Raw genomic sequence first — 24,267 nt, forward strand, 5'->3', positions numbered from 1 at the left:
CCACTGAAACGGCGACTGGTTAGGTTCATAATACCGTTGCTGTGTGGGAGGGAAAAAATCCAAGATATTTTCTCCATCGTCAGCTCCTACGGCTTTCACGTTGTGTTCTGTGCACTCAGCTGAGTTGTTTATTTTCTGAAGGATCGCTTGGTTGACCACAGCGAAGGTCTATCCTAAATCATTTTAACTCAGCGGCGTTCCTTCGTTACATTACGCTGATATGGCAGCAAACGGTATGCATCCAAGAGGCGGAACAATGAACTGTCCTTGAATTTTCAACGGTGGCGATGACTTTCTCCGACGTTAGCCCAAACTTATCACGAACTGGAATGCTGAATTGGAGCCAATACTCTTTCGTAGGAATGATCTCAATGCATTAGGCATAGACATAAGCCCTTTCTGGGGTGGGAAAGATAACGTACTGATGACTAGGTACATTGTAAGCGTAATCCGATAAATGTTTGCCTCAGTCATCTGGAGAAAACACGAGGATTGGCTGTGTGTAAAAACATGGGCGAAAAGTGAAGAGAGTAAGTTTGTTGTTAGCGTTGAATTTATTTTATAATGTATTGTAAACCCCGAAAACATTGATTCGGCATTGAACAAAATTAGTTTGGTGATACTAATAATGAATTCAGAAAAAATGTGGACATATTCAAAGTATACGGGCTATCCATTCTTTAAAATATTTGCAAGCAAATCCTATATAAAGAGAACGCATACGGACTGTGTAACAAAAACGCTAGTTTTTCATTTTAAAGTCGCGCCAGATAAGGTAATATATCATGTCTATAAGTTTTCTGTTAAAACCTATCTTAGTTAGTCTAAATTTTTGTCATTCACGGAAATAATATTAATTTTTATTCAAATTTGTTTACTTAAGAAGATTCGTGTCCTCCCACGTAAAATCATTTTTGTTTTTTTATAAATAAAAACGTGGTTGCGGTAACTGCAGAAGCTGCGGAACTAGTTTTCTTTTGTTATTATGATGTTGATAATGGTTCATTTATGCGGTAATCTGACATGAGAGTATTGGGGTCAAGTGCACAATGCAATAAATATGACCCAGTGTAGATTACTTAGTCATCGAAAGGAAATTTGATCGAGTCAAACAAATACGAGTACGCACCAGTAAGGATTTTACGTGCAGGAAATTTCGAAGTGGAGTTATTAAGTCGAAAATGCCGCAAGGCAGAAGAAAAATTCCATTCAGTGGACGTGCTAAGAAACAACAGCTACAAGCCAAAAAGCACAGGGCACAAGCAGTAGGTACGTGTGTAGATATGTAAGAATATTTCATGTCGTGTTATTGCAGTAGGAGGTTGTAGCTTTCCGTCATTCACTCTGTGATTGTTACTCTTTAGGCCAAAAACTGCTCCCTAGCCACACAGCCAGTTCCTCTGAAGAAAGTTTTTCCACAGAATTGGAAGTTCATAAGTTGAATCAGCAACCAGTAAAACATTTAGGGAAGGCCAACCCTAACAGGTATGTTTGATTCTTATAGACTTTTTTTTCGACGAAGTATTTTTTTGCAATTATTGTCTTGTGTTGTACATAAGATTTTTTATTGAATTTCCAGATGAGAATAAAGTATCTTCATAGGAGTTGTCCTCACCATCCTTTTTTAAACCAATTGCCCCTAGCTACCTTACATAGATGGGGTGTTATTATTAGATTATTATAAAGTAACCTATATTTTATTTGACAAGGACTTCAGCTCTCAATCTTACTGGCTTTCACTTGCCAATTAATATTGGAAAAATAACTGTAGTAAACTGTACTGTAGTTTGCTGTAGTAAAAATAAAGATTTTTACTGTGGTTGATTTGAGAGACCGAGAAAGAGCTCCGACCATTTACTTACACATTGAATTCAATAGAAATTACATTGATCGTTATAGGTATGTCCTCAAGTTTCACCGTGATTCTCCAGAAGATGTTCGGCAGAGGAAGGAAGCTGCGTTACTGGGCTTAGCATCACGGTCTGAAGAGGAACTGGAAATTGAAGCAGATATTTATTTTCCATCTGGATTAGATCTTCCAGTCCGTCCTCCTTGGGACTTTTCAATGAGTAAAATTGAGCTGGAAGCTAGAGAACATAAGTACTTTACAGTAAGCATTTAAAAATACATTAGTTTATTTTGACATTGATTTTTATCGAGAAAGAGTCAAATTAGTGAAATTACTATAAAATAAGCTAAACAAAAATATTAAAAGACAGCACTGTCACTTGATATATCCAAAGTTTCTTTGAGCCATAGGTTAATAATGTCCAATATTTTTCATGATTATTTAAGGGATAAATCTTGTCAGATATCTGTACACTAACAGGCAATTTATTATTTGTAGATTTATCTTAATGAAAATAATTTTTATTGATCCTGTTAACCCATATTTTAAACTTTGGTTCATTATTGTTTGGTCAGGCAAAATGTGATAATTCCATAGTGCCAAAGTCATTTGTGTAGTCTGGGATTCATTCCGGGATCCCTCAATGATCCTCAGTAGATTAACAGGTGAAGGCAGTCGACTGGGAATCAAGGGATCCAGTTTTGAATCCCATTCTAGATGAATAAATGTTCCACTTTGAAATTCCGCGTAGTTGCTAGCTCACCAGCAGTTGACCTTAAGTCGCTGTTGCAATATTCCTGGAGTGCCTTTGAATTATTTTTGTTTCTTACTTATTATACCTCTTTATTATGATTTTTATAATGATAATAATAATTTATTTCTCCAATTAACCAGTACATAGTATGGTACAGAATATTGTACATTATGTACTCATGTAGGGTATGCAAAGAAGTTCATTAACTTAATAATTACTAGCTAGAAAAAATAAAATTGCTCATGCATACATGATTATGTGCTAAATATAAACTTCAGTATTACCTAGAATTGATGTAGTCATTCACACTGTAAAAACATTTATCATTTAAGTGCATAAACAATTTATTTTTCTAAATAGAGAGTAATTTCTCATTTTTTAAACTAATGGGATGCTTGTTGAAAATTTGGATACCCAGAGAACGAGGTCCCTTGGTCTTCATTGTCATGCTAGCAGATACTACACACGGATGATTTCTTGTCCTAGTCTCATAGATGTGTGTGCCATTATTTAATGGGAATAGAGCCATGTTCTTTTTTACAAAATTTATTGAATTATAATTAAATACACAAGGGACTGTTAATATGGCGAGGCTTTGAAAGTGGTATGTAGTGGGCTCTATAGGGTTTATTGCACATGGACCTAAGCAATTTCTTTTGAATAATAAATATTTTACTTAACTTAGTTGATGCCCCACTTCCCCAGTTTATGGTACCATATGATACAAAAGAATAAAATAGACCATATTAGAGTGTTTTTAAAATATCCATAGTCACAATGTGCTTCAGAATTGTTATTATTATTATCATTATTACTTTTTATTTGCCCAGAGTTCACAATACAAAAATACCAGGTGGGTGGTGTATGTACATGATATAAGGCACGTCAATGAGGAGCAAAGACACAGGCTCAGTTAAAATACATAAAAGAAATGATGCTCATAGTTACATGTTTGGTACAAACCCATGAACATTGGCTGTAACATGCACATACAATATCAAATTCAGAAAAATCATTGATCATTAACATGAATCAGACCATGACCATTGCTAGAAACTAAAAGTATGAACTTACTGGTTTGGAATATTGTTGAGATATTCATCAACCGAGTAAAACATATTGCGCTGTAGATATCTTTTTAATTTATGCCTAAATGCAGCAGTTCCCTTTGTATCCCTGATACTTTTGGGTAGTTTGTTATATAATCTGATGCCCATTTCATTGGGTCCTAATTTCAATGCTTAGTTCTTATATTCCCATAATGGAAGTCATTCCTGCCTCTGGTGTAATGATGATGATGGGCAAAGTTAAGAGAATAGTTGCCGATGTTATTTTTTATATATAGAATGAAAAACATAATGTAGATGCATGGGAGTGGTAGCAAATTTAATTCACGGAAAATAGGCCTTGATGGAGCATTGTGAGGTTTCCTGGTGATGATTCTAATAGCTTTCTTTTGCATTTTAAAGATGGTTTGAGAAATAGCAGCTGATCCCCATAATATTATACTGTAGGTTATATTTGAATAAATTTCCCCATAGTACAAATTGAGTAGTACAGTTTTACTTGTAGTTTCATACAGGTGTCTTAATAAGTAGCAAGTTGAACTGAGCTTGTGTTGAAGGGCTTTTACATGAGTATCCCAAGAAATATTTGCACATAGAGAAATACCTAGAAATTTGCATTCTGTCACATGCTCAATTGATTGGTCATGGATTTTTACCAGCAGATCATCTGACACGTTCTTATTGCGTGTAAAGTATACTATTTTACTTTTATTTACATTTAAGTCCAGAAGGTTGTCTGTACACCATATGTTTGTATAATGTTATGCTATCTTTATACTACAACTGGAAGTACGTTTGTTCAAATGATTATCAATAAACAAGAGTCATTTGAGAAGGCAAATTCCTTTAGCTATTTTTATTTATGTCGGGAAGTTATTAGCATTGTATTTTTAAAGCAGTAGAAATCACAAAATGGTTCCCTTTGATGAAAGATGGTTCAGAATATTCTTAATCATATGTAATGTTCCTATTAAAGATATATTTTTGAATGGTTGCTAACTACTAATGTGTAATAGGTTTTGTATGGACTCTTTTGTTTGCTTATTCTTCCTGTCTTATCTAACGTACTCCCTTCTATCTTTTCAAATTCATCATCCTTCTGCCTTTCCACATCTCATTCCAATAGCGCAGCTTGAGTGCTTTGCACCAAATCATAAAATTCCATTTCAGTTGATTTAATTAATAGAAAATCATACATTGGACATCATAAGTAAAATGTTGGTAGCCTCTTACAGAAATAGGGCCTTTGATTTAATTGATCCAAGAGGAAAATAGTAATCAAGGCTTGATTGCTGTAGAATTTTTAATTAAAAGATCAATTGTGGGATAAGAAAACTAAGGCATTTTATAATCTTAAAGAGTTCATCTAAGAGGAGTACAGATTGAGCCATAAGAAAAATTTTAATGAGTGAAAAAGCAATTCTATGCACCTGCTACACAAATAAATTACCGTAATATTGCATGCGGCATGGCAGCATTGCTGATAGATTTTTGTAAGTGTGCTTCTGCTTAGCTGTGAGGCCAGGAGAGTCAATTTCAGAAAAAAACACAGGAAGGTGTTTATGTGACTGATACCTACATGCATTATTAAAACAAGCATTCCACTGAAGACTGTAATCTTCCCATATTTGATTTTCTTGTGATGTTCTATGTCAAAAAAGAAATTTTTGGAAGCAAATACATGTGTGAAGCCTGTCATCTGTGACATGATAATTAACGGACAATTTACTCTGGAGTAAATTTTCATCACAGGTGGTAACTTGCTTATAATTCATAGCTACGCTGGAATTGAGATAATACTAGCAAAACAAGTAAATATAAAGATGGCAGAGTTTCAATCTTAGAAATCTTTCTTCATGCACCAAAATATTGACTAAAATGGCCAATGCCGCTAAGCAATGGCAAAAGAGAGTAGTTTTCTGTTCATTTTTAGGGAATAGAAACTGAAATTGGCCTTTTCCATGTTCAGTATTAGTTATATATAGAATATGCATTTTTACAATAAATTATGTGAGGAATTGGTCTTACTGCTTGGATCTGGGAATAATCTATTTGCTCCCATTTATAAATCCATTAGTTTATTGGTGTTTTCCTGGATTATGTTGTTCAATTGGAATTAGCTTTTCAAATACAATTTTAAGAAGAGCTATTTAAATCTGATTAATTTAACTATTATTAATCTAAAGCATTATCTTTGTCATTGTCGTCTCCAATATTTTTCTCTAATCCTTCTCCATAGCTTTATCTGAAAACCCTGTAGTCTATGTTTATCCTATTGCTTGGGAGTGGAGTTTTCTGATTTATACAGCTTTATGCTCCATCTTAAAGTCTTTACTATTCATTCATCTTTAGTTAGTGCACCCTCATCATGAAGGAATTCCACTAAGTTAAGCCTGAAACTGTTAACTTTACCTGTTATCAGTTCCTTTTGTCTTGCAAGTGTATTTTTCACCGATACAATTCTTCTCTTTAATGTCCCTACTATTACCATTTACCTTAAAATTCATTTCTATTTACCTTAAGAATACATTGTTACTAGGATGAACCTTTACTTTATAAGCTAATATTTCAAGTTTGAATTTAGCATTTATACTTATTGAAGATCTCATTACTTTGTCCTTTTCGTGATTAATCTTAATGCCATACTTTTTGCACTGATCCTGTAAAGTACTCCACGATACCTGAAAGTTCAGACTAGCTACGGTTTGATAATATGTAAACTTAACTGAAGTAATTGCATCGCCACCCACTTTTATTCCCCTTTCAGTCTGGTCCCATGCTATCCTTAACATTTTCTCAGCATATAATTTGAAAGGAACAGCACTAGCAGACAGCTCTGTAGTAGTAAAAAACATTGTCAATCGATGTTACTACTATTGTTGTATTGTGTTATGAGAGAATACTCTGTTTAAGGCTTCATTTCAAACAAATACTACCTTGATCAAAAAGTTCCCGGAATAACCACCGTGTGGCGCTCCCATCGTTCCGATTTGAGTTCTGTTTTTTTTGTTAAATTGGTACATCTGTTGTTGATATTCCCTTTAAATCTTAGTGTCATAACTTGACATTTGCAAAAGTTACGTAGCCAAGAGTACATCTATCTCTGTGTGTGTTGGCGATTTTTTACAATTGCAGAAATGGATTTAAATTTGCAACAACGAACTTGTATTAAATTTTGCGTAAAAAACGGATTTAGTGGCGCACGGACGTTGGAAATGTTGGAAAAGTGTTTCGGCAACAATTCTCTAAAAAAAACGGTCGTTTACCAGTGGCACGAGCGGTTCAGAAGTGGTCGTGAGTCAATCGAAGATGATGAACGCAGTGGCAGACCATCGACATCGAAAGTCGGTGAAAAAATTGATAAAGTAAAAGAAATGTTGGTCAATAACCGCAAATTAACCATCAGAGAAATAGCGGAGGACTTGAACATTGCCTATGGATCCGCCCAAGACATTGTGGTTAATGATTTGGGTTTCCGTCGTGTAGCAGAGCCAAAAGACCTCAATTTCATGCAAAAAAGAGACCGTGTTGACGTCGCAAAAGACATGATTTGCGAGGCTGAATCCGATCCCACATTCATCAAAAGGATCATTACTGGAGACGAGACGTGGGTTTATGAGTACGACACGCAATCCAGACATCAGGCAAGTGAAGTTTGGCGTTCACCAAATGAGCCGAGACCAAAAAAACCACGTCGTTTTCAGTCAAAAAAGAAGGCAATGCTGACGGTTTTCATGGATTACAACGGTGTAGTGCATCATGAATTTTTGCCAGAAGGCCAGACAGTAAACAAAGAGTATTATTTGGGCGTTATGAGACGTTTGCGTGAAGCAATTCGCCGAAAGAGACCAGAAATGTGGGCAGAAAACTCGTGGATTTTGCACCATGATAACGCACCGTCGCACAGTGCTATCATTATTCGTAATTTTTGACGAAAAATGCAACAAATACCATCCAACAGCCACCGAATTCACCTGATTTGGCTCCCTGTGACTTCTTTCTGTTCAATCGAGTTAAAAAACCATTACGGGGAACGCGTTTTAGCAGCCGAGAGGAAGTAATGGAAAAATCGCAGGAAGCACTGATGGACATACCGAAAACCGAATATAAAAAATGTTTCGAGGATTGGATCAAGCGCTGGCATAAGTGTGTTGCAGTTGATGGGGATTACTTTGAAGGGGACAATATAGATTTAGATGAATAAACTTGTATTTTTAATTTTCTGAATAAATTCCGGGAACTTTTTGATCAAGGTAGTATATAAATTAACGTCTGATGTATGTACTAATTAATGCATGTATTTTTATTCTCTAATGACAAGCCACTTTAGCTTTTGGCTGGCTACACATGAATTTTGTTTATTCAGGAGAGGTTCAAGCTTCTTATAAATCAGGAGTTCACAATATGTATGTTCTGAAATGTATATTAGTAGAGCATCTTTAAAAACTACATACCTATATCTAACTCGCCCACGTTTGCTAAGAACCATGGTTATGCTGGTGCGAAATTCCTGAAAGTATTACCTAGAAAATTAAGGGAAATAGATAATTTTAGTCCAAACTATATCAGTTCCTTCGCATGCACCATTGCTAAACAGTTTATGAATTCATGTATCCTTCTCTAGATAAATAATTTTCTTCTTATATCCTCCTATTACTGCTCCTGTTCTCTGTTTTTTTTGTGATTAAGTACATTTGTATTTCAATTTAATTGCAATGAATTGTGATTGTTTGCCATAAATATTTGCAGTCAATGTGACATGTTCCGTACATGTATTTTAGGAACCAATAAACATTATTATTAATGCCTTACAAAATTATAAAAAAGCAAGATTAAATGCGTAAAATATCACTGAGTTTCATAAAGAATTATTGTTGTTTATCAACCTTTTCAGGAATATGTTTCAAAAATTCAAAGTAAATTTGACCCCAAAGAACTTAGCTATTTTGAACTAAACCTGGAAACTTGGAGACAGCTGTGGAGAGTGCTGGAGATGTCTGAGATTGTGTTAGTCATTGTGGATATTCGATTTTCTGTAAGTGTACTATTTTTTTCTCAGTGTGTTTTAGAATTTAGCTGGTTAAAAAATAACAGCATTAAATAATTTTAATTCAAGATCAATTATTTAGTATATTTTTCTTATATTCAAGAAGGAAAAAATATTTAAGAAGATAATCATGCTTGCATTAGTTTTACTTTTTGTATAGAGCTATTAGTTTGTTGTAAATGAAAATGTTTCGTTTAAATACTCTGTAAATTCTTATTTATACCATCTTGAAATATATATTTGTATTCCTTACAGTCTCTAATGTTTCCACCTTCGCTGTATAATTATGTAAATGGGATTCTGAAGAAGGAAATGATTCTTATTCTGAACAAAATAGATTTGGCTCCTGCCCCTTTAGTGGTTGCATGGAAACATTATTTCAAGCAGAAATATCCTGACCTACGAGTGTTAACATTCACTTCATTTCCATCTTACAATCTTTACGGAAATCAGTCTAAAACAGGTAAGTGTAAAATAAATTGGTGAGCATACATTGTCTATTTCCAATTAAATTTCAATTTTGCATCTTAATCCCTTTGTTTGCAGCCATTTATCCATTATTATTCTCTTTCTTTAGTCCAGCCTACTCCTAATTTTAGGCTTTTCATAAGGATGTCTCTCAGTTTGCTTGACTTGTAAATAAGTCAATGCGTACTGGTTACCCCCGTGTAGGAAGTTACTCAAATTAAGTTTCTCAAATCAAGTTTTCAAAACTATAAACAGTAAACCATGATATAACTGATGTGTTGGTACAGGAGAAATGGATTTTTTGTTACAAGGTTTCATCATAGCAACATCAAGCATGACTTCATAAAAATTTTACCATTTCATAGAGAAATTGAGTTTCGATGATTAAATTATTAAGAGCTATGAAAAAATGCCCATAAGTAAGTTGTTTTGAACTTTCCAAGCCTCAATAAATGAAATTAAACCAAAATTAGGTGTAGCCTGAGGGCTTATTTGATGCATATGACATCACAAACTTATTATCAAGGCTCCAAAATTTGAGCACTTGCTAAAGTAGCGTCAAAGGTGGGCATAGTTGGCAATTGCCCCCTCCTCCCCCTTCTTAATCCGTAGATCCTTAATAATAGGTGCATAAAAGTTGATAACCATTACAGCCAGAGTAAATTTTAGTTCTTTGAAAATGAAGTGAACCTCCTTGTACCTGAAGTTTTAAACTTGAAAGTACTAAACTTTGTGGGTTTGACGAAAGAAGGCGTTTGAGCCAACTAGCATCTGCCTCCCCCCAATTAATAATTCGGTTGCCTTATATCATAGATGTAGAAAAAGTGCTTTAATTCTATCTTCTTCAACTTCCGAAATTTCAAAGTGTTAAAAGCTTTGACCGGGAGCTGGATCCCTCAATGTCCGGCTGAGTGTTTTAGCTAGTTAAGCTACCAGAGAATCCTCTTACACTAAGAAATTTTGGGTATTTTAAATGAACAAGATGTTATAATAAAATACCATACATGCAATGTCACAAGTATTGGTAGCCGTGTGCATTGCACCCCAGTCCATGAGGTTAAAGGCAACTTTAAACACTAAGATTTAAACACCTTTCATAAATTCTAAGAAATTGTGGGAGATGTCGCAACAGTAACTTTAAACAGATTCATCCACTAATATGCATTTTAATATCTCCCGCAGTTCTCTGAATTCCTTAAACTTCAATGAATGAATAATTTTTTGCCACGTATAGCAAAAAACAATATGCTGCATACAAATTTTCACATTTTGAAGAGTAATATTCTTGTTCAATCATGTCAATTTTAGTAATGATTAACAGCCAGTTCATTATTTGAAAATAGGTAGAGTAATGAATGCAGTTTCATGAAGCCCTGATCGTGAAAAAAGCTTTAGAAATGCTACACCATTTAGATTAAGTGCAACTTTCAAAATTCTCCAAGGATTTGGTTTCTCAGTTTCTATTAAGTTAAATGTGGCTTCTTGAAATGTAATTAGAATAAAATTTAATTGGTACTGAAAGGAATTTCCCCATAAAAAAAGCATCTCTTCCAAAAATTTTTGTTCTTTTTAATGAAAAAAATATTCTTGTGGATTTATAATGACACCTGCCCTCATAAGCCAGTGGGTCTGTACTGGCTAGTGACATCTTTCTGCACTGTCATTGTTGCCGTATGATACTATGTCTTTATATTGCCTGTCTTGAAACTACCAAGCCATTGATGGACATCCACACCTTCAGAAGCTCTGGCCCTGCACATAATTGACACTATCATAATAATATTATGCTCATCATACTACCTAAATTATGCAGTTATTCAATAAACTTTGTATGATTGATGTTAATCTGGTGAATCATGCATGGTTGCTTAAGACAATTATAATTGCAACAATTTACAGTTGATTAATATACAATGACTCAGGCCTGTCATGAATACGTTATATTTTATTATAGTACCCTTCATGCCAATTTGAAATGTAATTTCTTTCGTGAAATTTTTATAAAGCTGTTGTATGAGAATATTAATATTTATAAGTTTCTTTTGAATCACTATTGCCAATTTACCTGGGAAGTTATCCCTGCTTTTGTAAAATACAATACCTTTGATATTATCATGCAGAACTAAGGAGTTTTGCAAATTGTGGATGTGAGATATGCCTTTTTTGTATTCTCTTCTCATTTAAAAATGCCCTGCTGAATCTTACACCATTAGCTCATTATGATGCATCTATAATTAGCTTTTTCATGGTACCACATTTAAAAATTAGTAGTCCCTTGCATTAAAAACATTATTTAATGCCCAGGTAACTAAACAGCTCATCAAAACTTGAGCAGCTCTCAGCAGCTCTAAAACTTTTATTCGAGAAGTAGTCCAGAGCTGTTGTTATAAATGGATAAAAAGTTAATATTTCTCGTGGAAGCCATTCAAAGATGAGTACTCTGAATTTGTTTACGCTACACAATATCTGTCTATATTATCAGGAAAACTAGCCTTTAAGCATCTTGGGTAAGGGAATAAAAAAAAGGTCGAAATATTAATTCGATGGTTTCTGGCTCAACTTTGTGGAAGTTCATGTTCATTTAATAAACAACGCAATGTATTTTTCCACTGTTCTTTATTACATTGTTTCAACACTTAGTCATCATTATTAGGTATTTAATTGTTCCTGGCTCAACTTTGTGGAAATTAATGTTTATTAAATGAAGAATACATTGTATCTTTCAATGTACAAATCAATGTACATGAATAAAGGACAGTGGAAAGATACATTGTGTTCTTCATTTAATAATCATTATTAGGTCCTAATTAGTCAAGTTATGGTCCATTTATATTGCATTCTTGTGGGGAAAGGAGAGGTAGGAATAAGAGGAGGGCTTGTGATCGGCATCGATGGGTTGGAGGAGAGGGGTGTTTAGCATCAGGAAAGGCGATTAGTGGGGTTCACAGTGGGGGGTGGGGTGGGGGGGGGAGGGTTGTTAGGTTTTTCCGTGAAGGAAAGGGATGCTTCCAGGATTGGGGAGGTATTCAAACAATAAATCGTTGACCAAATGACCCATTTTCAAATTCTTTCTTATTCCCAGCTCTTCCCACTTCTCCATCCTCAATCCTTTGTCTGTTGGGTGTACCAGTACCAGGTTGAAATCACTTCCATGATATTCTTCCCACTATGCTTGGTGAAAAGAGATTGCGCGAGGTCACATTTCCTAAAGCAGCATCTATGTTCCTCTGCTCCTGTTTTTAATGAACTCCCCATTTAGCCTATGTAGATAGCACTACATTCCTTACAAGTTGACTTATAAATGCCACTTTTATTTTGTTTTTCCACTTTGTCTTTCGTAGTGTTCATGAATGATTTTAGGTTGTTGACATTGTAAAATGCTATCCAAAATTGTTCCCTCGGGAAGAGGTTCGTTATCTTTTGTGAAATCAATCCATTATAAGGGAGTCTACACCATTTGTAATCTTTTAAATCCATATTAACTGATTTAAACAAAATATTGTTTGTTCTAAGGGAACATTTCTGTGTAGTATTTTTTTTATTAAATTTTCTTTGCACCCATTAATGGCCAAAATATGTGGTCATTTGCCTTGTAGTGTTGCTTAGTGTTAACTTTTTTTGTCTTGTTACCAACACATTTCTAGTTTTTCATTTTGCCGACATAATTTACCAGTAACTATTAGTTTACATTGACCTATTTCTTTTGACTTATTTTTATCACACTTTAGAATGGTGAAGTTAGCAATAGGTGGAATATTATTAATTACTTAGGAATAAATAAATAGTTTAAAGTTATGACATTGGATTTTCTCTCTGAATAGACAATCTGTGATGGTGCCTCCTCTCATAAGTTATATATTAACTATGTGAAAAAATTAAGATGGTTTATGGATAATAAAGAATTCCGTGGCATTAAATATTAAAAAATTGAGTAAAAAATTTTCATTTAGGGTTTATTTCTCAAAGCTACAACTCAAATTGAAAGTATGTACATGCATGTAGTTTACCCATGAAATATTTTATAATGATCAATCTGTGCCTGCTTTTATTTTATCTTTGAGTACTTACAAGGTTTGTATAAAAAGCATCGGTAACAATTTATTACTGGCGTGTGTATGAAGTGCTGAATTTAGACCATCGGTTAAGTGTGTGCTTGATCGCAGATCATATTGACATTGATAAGATAACAGTGCACACCATTGTCAATGAAAATTTGGCATTGTGAAAGATCTGCACTAAATTCGTTCCGAAGGTCTTGATGGGTAACCAAAAGTATAGATGAATGTCTGCTTGTTAAGACCTTCAGCGACAGGATGGCGACAATTTACCAACCCTCTTTCAGTCCCTACATGGTACCAGCAGACTATTTTCAATTGCCAAAAGTGAAATCCTCCCTAATGGGATTCTTTAAGTGCCATCAAAGAAGCTTGCTTGCATACTCTTAAGGACCTTCTGTAATCTGCCTACCAGGGAGCCTTCAAGTCAGGGAAAAGCCTTGGGCAAAAGTGCACTTGGAAGAATTTTGAGGCATTGTAGCAATATCTGAAATTAATCTATTCTTCTGAAACTTTCCCGATACTTGTTATACAAACCTTGCATTTGTTGTTTGGGTGTCTTATACTTTAACAAATGTTTTAGAAAATCTGTTAATTGACTTGTAGGTTTGAAATATAAATCCAAGGTCATCCCTTATGACGACTATTGAACTGGGACAAGAAAAGTAATTCATCATACTACAGGGTGCGGCGACATAACTTCCTTTTTTGAAGTGCTTCCTTCTTTGAAAAAAAGGAAGTTATGTTGCTGCACCTTGCATGTTACAAAGATTTGATATGGCAAGGTGTTTATGCGTACAATGCCTAGCCTCACTATATTTTTTCATTAATTATAACAAGGAAATGGCTAAATAAAAGCCAAGTTGTTGTTTAGTTTCAATTTTAAAAGGGAATGGATATAAAGCAAATTAATTATATTATGTTTTACTGTATATGTAATAGGTAGCACTATAGTAGGGATATGAATTGCATGTTGAATCTGAAAATGCTTTTTAACTTTAAAATTATAATAATAATTTCTGATATACAGTAAAAATTGATTTTCATGTGGATAGGAGGGAAAAGTCTGAAGAATCCAAAGTTAGGTTAAATATCACCCTAGGCAATATACAAGTCTATAGTCTGTGTCATTTTGTCCGTTACCTCAAAAAGAATTCATTCTCATTCATTTTTAATCTGGTGTACCTAGGCTTAAAATCTCAACGTAGGAGAGGAAAAATGAAGATGGCAGCAGAGGGAGCACAGAAATTACTTGAGTGCTGTGAAGAAATAGTCAAAGGAGAAGGTATTGTTTTGTAATTTAAAAAAAAATGAAGTTTGTTTCCAATAATTTGAATGTTAATGTAAAATTCCCTATTTCAGTGGTTTTGTCATCATGGCATAAGAAAATTTTGGAAGAAATTAAAACTGAATATGATGATGATGAAATAGAAATTGAAGAAACTACTGAGGTAAAAATACCTAATACTTCCTTTGATTATGTTTTTACCATTAACTCTAGATTGGATCTAAATTAATTATTTCATAAGCTATATTTATTATTAAATTGTTATGTACTGCAATGAAAATATTTTTTAAAGCATAAGACATAAGTATATCATTCAAGATTGTCATTGATTGTCATCAGTGACTTCAAGAAGCTTGTAGATTCTCAGGGTTACCTGTCAGAACAGGTTTTTAATTGTGATGAGATGAGTCTCTTCTGGAAAAAGATGCTGAAACAAACTTATATAATAGCAGAGAAGAATGCATTGTGCGACCGCTAGCCAATGAAAGACCACCTCAAGCATCTATTGTAGATGCAGCTATTTGAAAATTAAGCACTTGCTTATCATGTTTACCATTCAGAAACTCCATTAACTTTCAAGAAGTGTAAGTCCAGAAGAGCTGGCTAAAGGTGATGTGGAGGTCCAACAATAAGGCTTAGATGACTTGTAATCATTTGACTGATTGGATGAATTGTTTGGTCCTTCTGTGAAAAAAATATTGTTTGAGATTAATCTGCCACTCCACGTCTTGCTTGTTATGGACGATGCTTCTGCCCATCCTACAGGCCTATAAGATGGCCTCATTGAGGAATTTGAAGTCATCACGATTGAGTTTCTTTATATCTTTAATAAATCAAAATTGAGACTTTTATTAAATTACTGCAAAAATAGGTCGATCATTAGGTGTTTTACAACGAAAATGCAAACATGTATTTTATCATTTAACCAGTAGTCATGAAATCATGATTTAATATTTATAGGTATCAGCTAATTTACCCTTGAAAATAAAATTAAGTTTAGTATTGCATTAATTTTTGTTTTGATTTACTGTTTCAGCTGCAGAAAGTGGACACAAGCTTTGTTGAAGATGAAAAGTATAAAGATGGTGTTTTGACTATTGGCTGCATTGGACAACCAAATGTTGGGAAATCATCATTGATGAATGCATTAATGGGCAAAAAGGTAAGCGAAGTTCTTCCTCAATCTGTATTCAATCTCTTATTAGGTGATTAATCGTCAAAGTGGCAATACGGTGAAATTTGTGAATACTTGTTGATAATTTTATTTTTTTAATCAATTAAGATTCTTCTTTTAGTTTTGGAAATTGTGAAAAAATTTCCTTTATTTTCTACTATGATTGGATGTTTAGTCTGATTCTATGGTGATCTTTTAGTCCAATTTCATTGGAGGGTTTCCACTGACTACCGTTAACTGAACTACTGTATTTTCTAAGTAAAAGGGGGCAGAAATGATTGTGTAAAATTCCATTATATTGTTAATGTATGGACAAATAGAAAATATCTCTTTTTCAATTAATAAGGTTAAATGCAAATTTCTCCTTCAAGTATTCAAACCAAATTAAATACCTTTGCTTTCTAGAAAACATTTGTTTTACTATTCAAGGACTATTTCTGTTAGCATTATTAGCAATTGAAAGGAATAAGCATCATCTCTCCCGAAAGGGGGAAATTTATATATTGGTAATCTTACGATAATGGAGTTAATATAATATTCATATTTACGGTTGAGGGATCCTAAGAGGACTATGAGGTGACTACATCTTATAAGATACATATGACCGTTCATAAATAATTTTAAATTTGCTAATGAAGCCATGAAATCACAATAATTTTGACATTTTCCTAAGATAATTTTGTTTCGGGTTGGTGTGAAGGCTCCCTACTCCTCTGTCTCATTCTTTCAGGACAATTAACTCCAAAAATTCCTCATTTTGAGTTACTTCTGGTAACATTCCCATTTACTAATATCTATCACACCACAGTGTTCTTGCATACTTTTCTCAACTCTGTCATTATTTAAACATATTCTTTTGTACCTGAGATTTGCTTTTCCTCATCTTGAGAGTCTCTTCTTCCACATTCACCTCCTTCCTCTCAAACCACCCACTCTGTCACTCCTCGATGGAAATGTCTCTCAAAAAAGTTGCAACATGCTTTTGGATGTTTTTCACGGTCTCCCAATGCTTGCCTTTCAGCTCTCTCTTCAGATGGGCAAGCAAAAAAAGTCGCACAGAGCCAAGTCGAGACTTAAGTGGGGCTGGGGAACCACTGGGGTGGTGCTCCAGGCCAGTAAGTTGGTAACGATGAAGGACTTGTAACTGGGCGCTCCATCGTGCCATGTTACAAAGGCAAAAAACACTCTTAATGCCGAGGCACATCTTTCTGCTCGAACTGCTGCAGACCCCTCACTACATTTCTTGACCAGTTTTACTGCGTTTCCATGTATAGTTACGTCACAATAAAATCATGTGCATTACTTTCATAATTGAACATTTATGTATATGTATGTAGGTGTGTATATATAGTTATACACGCACGAATAAATATGTACAGGTATCTGTGTATATGTATGCATAACCACTCACACGTAATGAAAAATTCTTGAAACATAATTTTCTTACCTGCAAACTAAAGACTCAAAGATTTTGATAATGAAAATGTAAAAGTGCTCATCTAAATTGATAATATTGTTCATTACAGGTTGTCAGTGTTTCTAAAACTCCTGGTCATACAAAACATTTCCAAACTATATATTTAACCCACAACGTTCGACTTTGTGATTGTCCAGGTCTGGTGTTTCCATCTAGGGTTCCTAAAACCTTGCAGGTGAGTATATACACATCTATGCTAGAGATTGTTTCTCAAATGCTATGGTACTTAATTCTCTAATGGTTGATTCAAAAAATAAATTTTAGGATTATGTGAACTCAGCATGAAGAGGGTTACTCTCAGTACAAGTTTCCCTGCTGTTGGTATGAAAATTGTGGTGTGCAAATTTTGTTTCTAGTTTTCTTAACAGTTAATAAATTTATGAAAATGTTTGTGAAAATTTATATTCAAGTGTCATGGGCAGACGACAGGTGATTTTTGGATTTGACAATAACAGCTCTATATATACTCAATTTTTTGTTATTGTATGTGTAGTTGACATTTATGTTTAAAGGTTGCACAGAGAGCTAGTCTTTGTACTTTTAATGCAAGTAATGTATCTTTTCTCATGGCTCTGCCCTTTGGTGACAGGTCGGCTTTTCCCTCTTTCACATATCAACAAGCCTCTGGGATGATGACACTGTTTAAATTTTAACTGGAAATGGTATTATTTTGAAGTTCATTCAATAATGTTATTACACTAATAATGTAAAGGTAACTTTTCAGAATTATTGAAGCAAAGTTATCCCTGGGGTAATAAAATCTTCATCAAGCAGTATGCTCACTTTTGATATTCTTTTTTCTGTGGTGTATATTTGTCTTTCATATGCATAAAGGTTTTCAATTATAGGTTTTAATGGGGAGTTATCCAATCGCTCAGCTGCAAGAGCCTTATTCAGCCATTCGATACCTTGCAGAAAGGTTGGATATCATTAAGCAACTAAACCTGCAGCATGTGGATGGGAATGATGAATGGTCACCAATGGATATATGCGAGGGTGAGGAGGTTTTTTATGTTTATTATACATGAAGGTTCACATATGTCGGTGAACTCAATGTTTTACTTGCAGGTAATAATAATTTTATTTTCCATGGACCATACATACATAGACATGGAAGTTATCAAAGACAAAGAAAAGATCAAAATGCAGGTACATTTCAACACTATGTACCTGCTTAAAAAAGAAAAAAATCACTAACTTATGTGATGCAAACATAATGCAATACAATTGCTTGTCTTTCAAAAATTCATTCAATGAATAATAATTGTTCTTTAGAAGGAGATTTTTGAGTTTCAATTTGAAACTACATAATTTATTACTTGTTTTCAATGAGTTTGATAGTGTGTCATAAATTCTGACTCCCATTTCCATTGGGCTTCTACATGAAATTGCTAATTTATGATAACTCGGGTGGATGTGGCAATGATTTCTTGCTGAATATGAGATCTGTTAAAAAAAATCTCACTCTTTATGTATTACAAAAAAAAATACTTCACTAACAAATTATTGGTCAGAGTCCCCTTCAAAGTAGTCTCATCCCTAATGTATACACTTATCCCAACAGTTTTTCCACTTTTTGAAACAGTTCTGGAGTGCTCATAAACTCCTCCATTGAATTTTTCTCTATCTCTGGAATGGTGGTAAATCTTTTTCCTTTAAATAAGGTATTTAGTTTGGGAAACAGGAAAGAGTTACATGGGGCCAAGTCTGGTGATTAGGACGGGTGGGGAAGCACAGCAGTCTCGTTTTTGGCTTAAAACTCAAGAGTTCTGAGAGACGAATGAACCGGGATGTTGTTATGGTGAAAAAACACTAGCCACTCCTACAAAGTTTGGGCCATTTTTGTCTGTTTCTCTCTCTTAGGCATTTCTAAATCCCCAAGTTACTCCCCCTGTTGACTGTCTGGCCTTTAGGTAGGTATTCGTGATATACAACTGCCTTTGCATCCAAAAAAGTCAATATCTTCTTGAAATTCAAGTGAATTTGTTGACCTTTTCTGGAATTTGAATTTTTCACCAATTCATTGTGAAGATTGCACTTTTGTTTCGATGTCACATCCATAAACCCACGACTCTTCGCTTGTTATGATTCTGGAAAAGGTTTCATCCTCTTCAGCTCAATCAAACAGTTCCTGACAGACCTGGACTCGATATTGTTTCTGGTCTGCTGTCATCAGGCAAGGCACAAATAAATATAGGTGTGACTCGATGCATCCTCTATTAGTTTCACGCAGAATTTCACAGAACATTACTGCTCCTTCAAAGAGTTCATTTCCGCTGATCTGATTTTTCGCTGCACCCCTTCACACAAACAGCATTAACCAGTCAGCAAAATATTTGAAGGCAGTTATTCGGAAAGTTTCCATGGCACAACACCTAGCAGATTAAAAAATAACCAACTGGTGTCTGTTCAAAAAGTTCCCGAACTTTTTGACCAGACCTTGTATCTCTTAGTGTGAAAGAGATGAGTATTGAGCTTATAGGCCAAAATTGTATCCATGTACCCGCACCCCATAAGATGCAGGCTGATTTTACAGTTCACTAGTTTATATTAATGATATTCTTTAGAAGCTTTTGTATTGAATGTTTTTTTTGGTGTTGGGTTGTTTTCTGGGTATACAGAATATTACAATTGGCCTGAACTCATGAGAATGTTCAGTGCAGTATATCATGTGCTCACACGGAAGGCTCATCTATTCTGAAACCTAGCATGTCGTCCCTAATGTTTATCATTATTGTTGTTCTGTGTGACCAGTGGCACTTTGAAGTTTAGTTTCATTAATATGCTCTTTAGATGCCTTAGCTGTTTGCTCACAAAGAGTGCAAGCCCTATTGCCCCTAAGTCTTTTACTCACATTTATAGAACTCTACCAATAAGACTTTTAATATGGGTTTATTTTCATTTTCACACTGCACCCATGTTTGCTTTCATATATTTAGAGGCATTGTGTAATTTTGACTGCAAGTTGAGGTACGGTTAAAGTATTGTTTCTTTACAGCTTGGGCAAAGAAGCGTGGCTACCTGACAGCAAAAGCGGCCAGGTTAGATACATACAGGGCAGCTAATTATTTACTTCGAATGGCTACTGAAGGGAAAATCTGCCTCTGTCTAAGGCCTCCTGGATTCACAAGTAACAAAGGTCTGTGAATGTTTGTTTTATTTTTAAGTACCTGCAAGCCACCACTAGGGTGTATGGCAGAGGGTGAATACACAGCAGACCAATTTTGACGTGAATAAAATCTAAAATGAAATAATTTCTTGCCTATACTTGATGTTTTGACCTATTTTTTCATTAATAAGCCATTACAGTAATGCCAAAAAAGTATATAATTTGCAATGAATGTGAATAAAAAAAGGCTAACACTGAACAAATTTAAATACAGCTTATCATTAAGGAATATTTCCTTTGTTCACATATACTTCTAGAATTGTTAGCTTCTGTTTGTTCTCTTATTTCCTTACAACTTCTTATAATATTAATAAAAGAAAACAATGTAACTGAGTTTTGGTGCTATGTTAGTTATTTAAACAACTACTATTTCCAGAAAAACAAAAGAATATTGCATCTCAAAACCCAGATTAGCTAGGCAGAAAGCTAGTTCAATGGCCATTTTAAAAATTGACAAAACACCTGAATGACCAATTTATTAGCAAATGCTGATAGTAATGAACCTATATGCATTAGTTAAAGAAAAAATCTGCAGTCAACAGAACCCATTAAAAAAAAGCTCCTCCTCTTCATGGGGCAGTGAGATTTTACAGAAATTTCAGAATGTAAAGTTGATGTTTTGATGCCATAGATTTATACAGAGATCTTTCTAGGCTAAAAAATTATGTAAATTTGAGGATTATTTAAATTAATAGATTATGTAACTTTAGGGCCTGTAAATTTAATGTTTCTCTGTGTTTTATGAATTGCCAAAAATTAAATACCCAATCAAAAAGAGTTTAACTGAACTATTTTACAGAATTTATTTACTTATCTTAGGCCATGTATAGGTCAACATTTGTTGGTGGGGAGTAGGCTGCTTGGTGGGTGTGCTGTATGTGTAGGATTTTTCACCTCTCAGCTTCATTTGTGTTTAAAAATATACTTTTTAGGAGTATAATAATTGCCGAAGTATAATAATGGAGGATTCCAAAGTATAAATATCGACATGCCAAAGATGCCCTAAGTTTAAAAGGCAGTTGATTTAAATTGTTCTTTATTTGCTATTTATTGAGTGCTATTTGCATCATAACCAATGGATCAAAACTGTTGCCACCTCAAAATCTCGGAAATGAAGAATGTTTCGTAAATGAGTAATGTGGTTTACAAAATTTAAGTGAAAAATATGAAACCTTGGTATGAATAAGTTCTTACAAATGTATTTCAAGATTGGATTTCATTGGCTAAATGTGGGGCTTAATAAATTGGGCATATTATTTCCACTCCTTTTGCATTTATTTTGTTTCTGACTTGTTTCCCATGTCTTTTGTATCATATATCAGTCCCAAACTGCAGTGAAAGTGTTGTCTTACGTAACTAATATGGTTGGCTTAAAGGCAAACTGAAAAATTCTTGATTCCTTAGACATTATCTAATGAACAATTATCATGTAGCAAGTTTATTTCAGATTCATTCAACTTAACATTCACAGATGCATACTTATTAAGCCCAATCAAGTCTCTTCTCAAGAGGAATTTTGAATCATTAGTATATCTTATTTTATAAAAGGAATTTGTAATCATAATTTTGCATCATCCAGTTAATTTTTTATGGAAAGGAGTTTTAAGTTCGATTTTTTGTTTTGATTAAGTATATCAGTGATGTGTGAATATGTTAAATTATAAACCTTTCCTTTGGAAGTTGAAGTACAGCTTTCAGCTGCTTTACTCACTGAAATCAAACTTACTGATTATGAAAACCTTCTGGAGTAATACCACCTTTTAAAAAATCAAATGTTCCTCTCATTCCACTATTTAAAATCTGAAGAACATTTTATTTATCAATTTGTATTGATGACATCCAGCACCAACAAAGTCAAATGAGTGACAAAAATCTCATAAAATATTTTAATTTCACACCATTATTTGCCAACATAAGTTCCTTTTTTCAAACGTAAAATGCATTTAAAAATGGAAGTAAGTTTCCATAACCTGCATTCCCCAACCACATAATTTTCATCCATCCACTCGTATGTAGCTTGTAAAATTTATTTTTGTTCAAGGATTGATTATTTATTGTAGTTACATTATTGTCTTAAATTCATTGCTTGTATACAAAATACCAGTACTATTAATCAGAGAAGAGATAATTGCTCTAATCCCCTTTCCAAATTCCAATGGTTTAGGTACATGGGAAAAGAATCCTGAAGTGAAAGAGATACTTTGGCTTCAGGCTAGAAGAGAAGAGGAGAGTCAGAAGCAGCCCTCTGAATACTTACAGGAAGAGCAATCTGATGAGGAGCAGAGTGAAGAAGATCTCAATGAAGATGCTGAAAGTGAGCAATCGGAAGATTCCAGTAGCGACTCTAGCAAGACCGGAGAATACTTGGGAACTAAGAATAAGTTTTCTGCTCTGGCAGTATAGAACTTATGTATGGGTCTGGCCATGGCACATTGTAATATTTTTCTAATAAATAAAATGTATTTATGGAAGAAATTCATATTGTTTGTATATAGTCCATTCAATTCTGTAAGTTTCCCTTGACCTCCCTAGTCTGAAAGGTATTGCTCCTGTAGCTGTCCCCCTCAAATGTGGTAAGTATCAAGCACAACTGATCGTGAGATGAGCAATTTTTAATTGATTGATTTATTTGATCCCATAAATTTGACCATTTCGTTGAAAACCAACTTTACAAGTGGTCCTTTATTTTAAATTGCCTGTGATTTACGTACAACTGTGACTCCTGTAAAATGTAAGCTAACATGCAGCACGCCAGCATGCAACAAACACAAACCTGAAGATAGTAGAGAACTAATGTGAAAGTAGCTGCAAATGCCACGTAATGGTATGAACCTACATACTAGGAACAAGAAACCACAACATGTAGAGTGAGCTGTACCTGTGCCTTGGATATAAATATATTTTTACTTAGCATTTACACTGGAGAGTTAAATTCTAGTTATTTTGTAAAAATGGTTTCAAACTGCTCTGGAAGCAAGGTCAAGTGAGTCTTGGATATATTCTGTTGGATGTCAGGAAATGAGATGAAGGATAAACTATTCATAACACAAATGGTTCTGAATGGGAAGTATTGGCAGTGATTGCACAACGCAAAAAAATTGACTGATTTTATGTGAATATCTTGAACTGACGTTTGCGAAAAGTGCTGAATGGATAGTGAGATTAATAGGCTTTTGAATTCTGGCAAACCCCTGGGGGCATATGAATATTGGACGTTTGTTCAATGCAGAATAAATAGCAGAGTAGTGGAGTCATTTCTCCATATTGTATTGCATGAAATGTGAATTACACAAAACAATTATCTGCTAAAGATGTTCAATATTTGGTGCAACATGGAGTAACAAATATGTATCAGGCAGACTATTGTATTAATCTTCCTGTTTTTCATAATTAATCAGTGGGCATAATGGTGTTCGATCCTTCCTCTAACCCTCAAAATTGCTACAATTCAAAATCTAATTTAGATACCGAGGGCAAGTTCTGCGATGGCATTTAATGTTTATTTTTTATGCTAAACCTCCCTTAAGCGCCAGTCAAAATAAAGTTTTTAAAACCCTGACAATATTCTCTTAATATTTATTCAAAAAGGTCTCTAAAACACAATCCCTGCACCGCTAAAGAAAGTGAGGAGTTTGGTTCCATAGCATAGACTAATTGTGGCCAAGAAAGGATGGTAAAAATCTGAATCATCTTACATTCAACGACGTGCGCTCGTATGGAATATTTCATGCATATTACAAGTATTAACATCCTTAGAACAATCATGTTCAATTTTTGACAAACGAGGCCAACAAGATGATTTCCATCAAGTATTAAATATGTGCACTACATTACTAATCCTACAAATTGTGAAAATTAAAACCTATGAACTTTCTCTTCCCTGAATATCGTGTCTGCTGTTCACGACTAACCACTTTCG

At 34.2% G+C, this 24,267-nt stretch overlaps 1 protein-coding gene across 1 annotated transcript; it reads left to right on the plus strand.

Annotated features, from left to right (window-relative positions):
- Positions 1-192: 192 nt before the first annotated feature.
- Ns4 (Nucleostemin 4) lies at positions 193-22,827 on the plus strand. The gene is made up of 12 exons (XM_071596253.1): positions 193-1,269; positions 1,365-1,485; positions 1,900-2,110; positions 8,565-8,705; positions 8,973-9,180; positions 14,430-14,525; positions 14,603-14,691; positions 15,565-15,690; positions 17,229-17,354; positions 18,028-18,175; positions 20,178-20,318; positions 22,513-22,827. The coding sequence occupies exons 1-12, from the start codon at positions 1,182-1,184 to the stop codon at positions 22,749-22,751; spliced, it is 1,734 nt and encodes a 577-aa protein (XP_071452354.1). The 5' UTR covers positions 193-1,181; the 3' UTR covers positions 22,752-22,827.
- The last annotated feature ends 1,440 nt before the right edge of the window (positions 22,828-24,267 follow it).

Source organism: Hetaerina americana, unplaced genomic scaffold, assembly GCF_022747635.1.
Source record: "Hetaerina americana unplaced genomic scaffold, ioHetAmer1.1.p SCAF_79, whole genome shotgun sequence".
Taxonomy (NCBI): domain Eukaryota; kingdom Metazoa; phylum Arthropoda; class Insecta; order Odonata; family Calopterygidae; genus Hetaerina; species Hetaerina americana.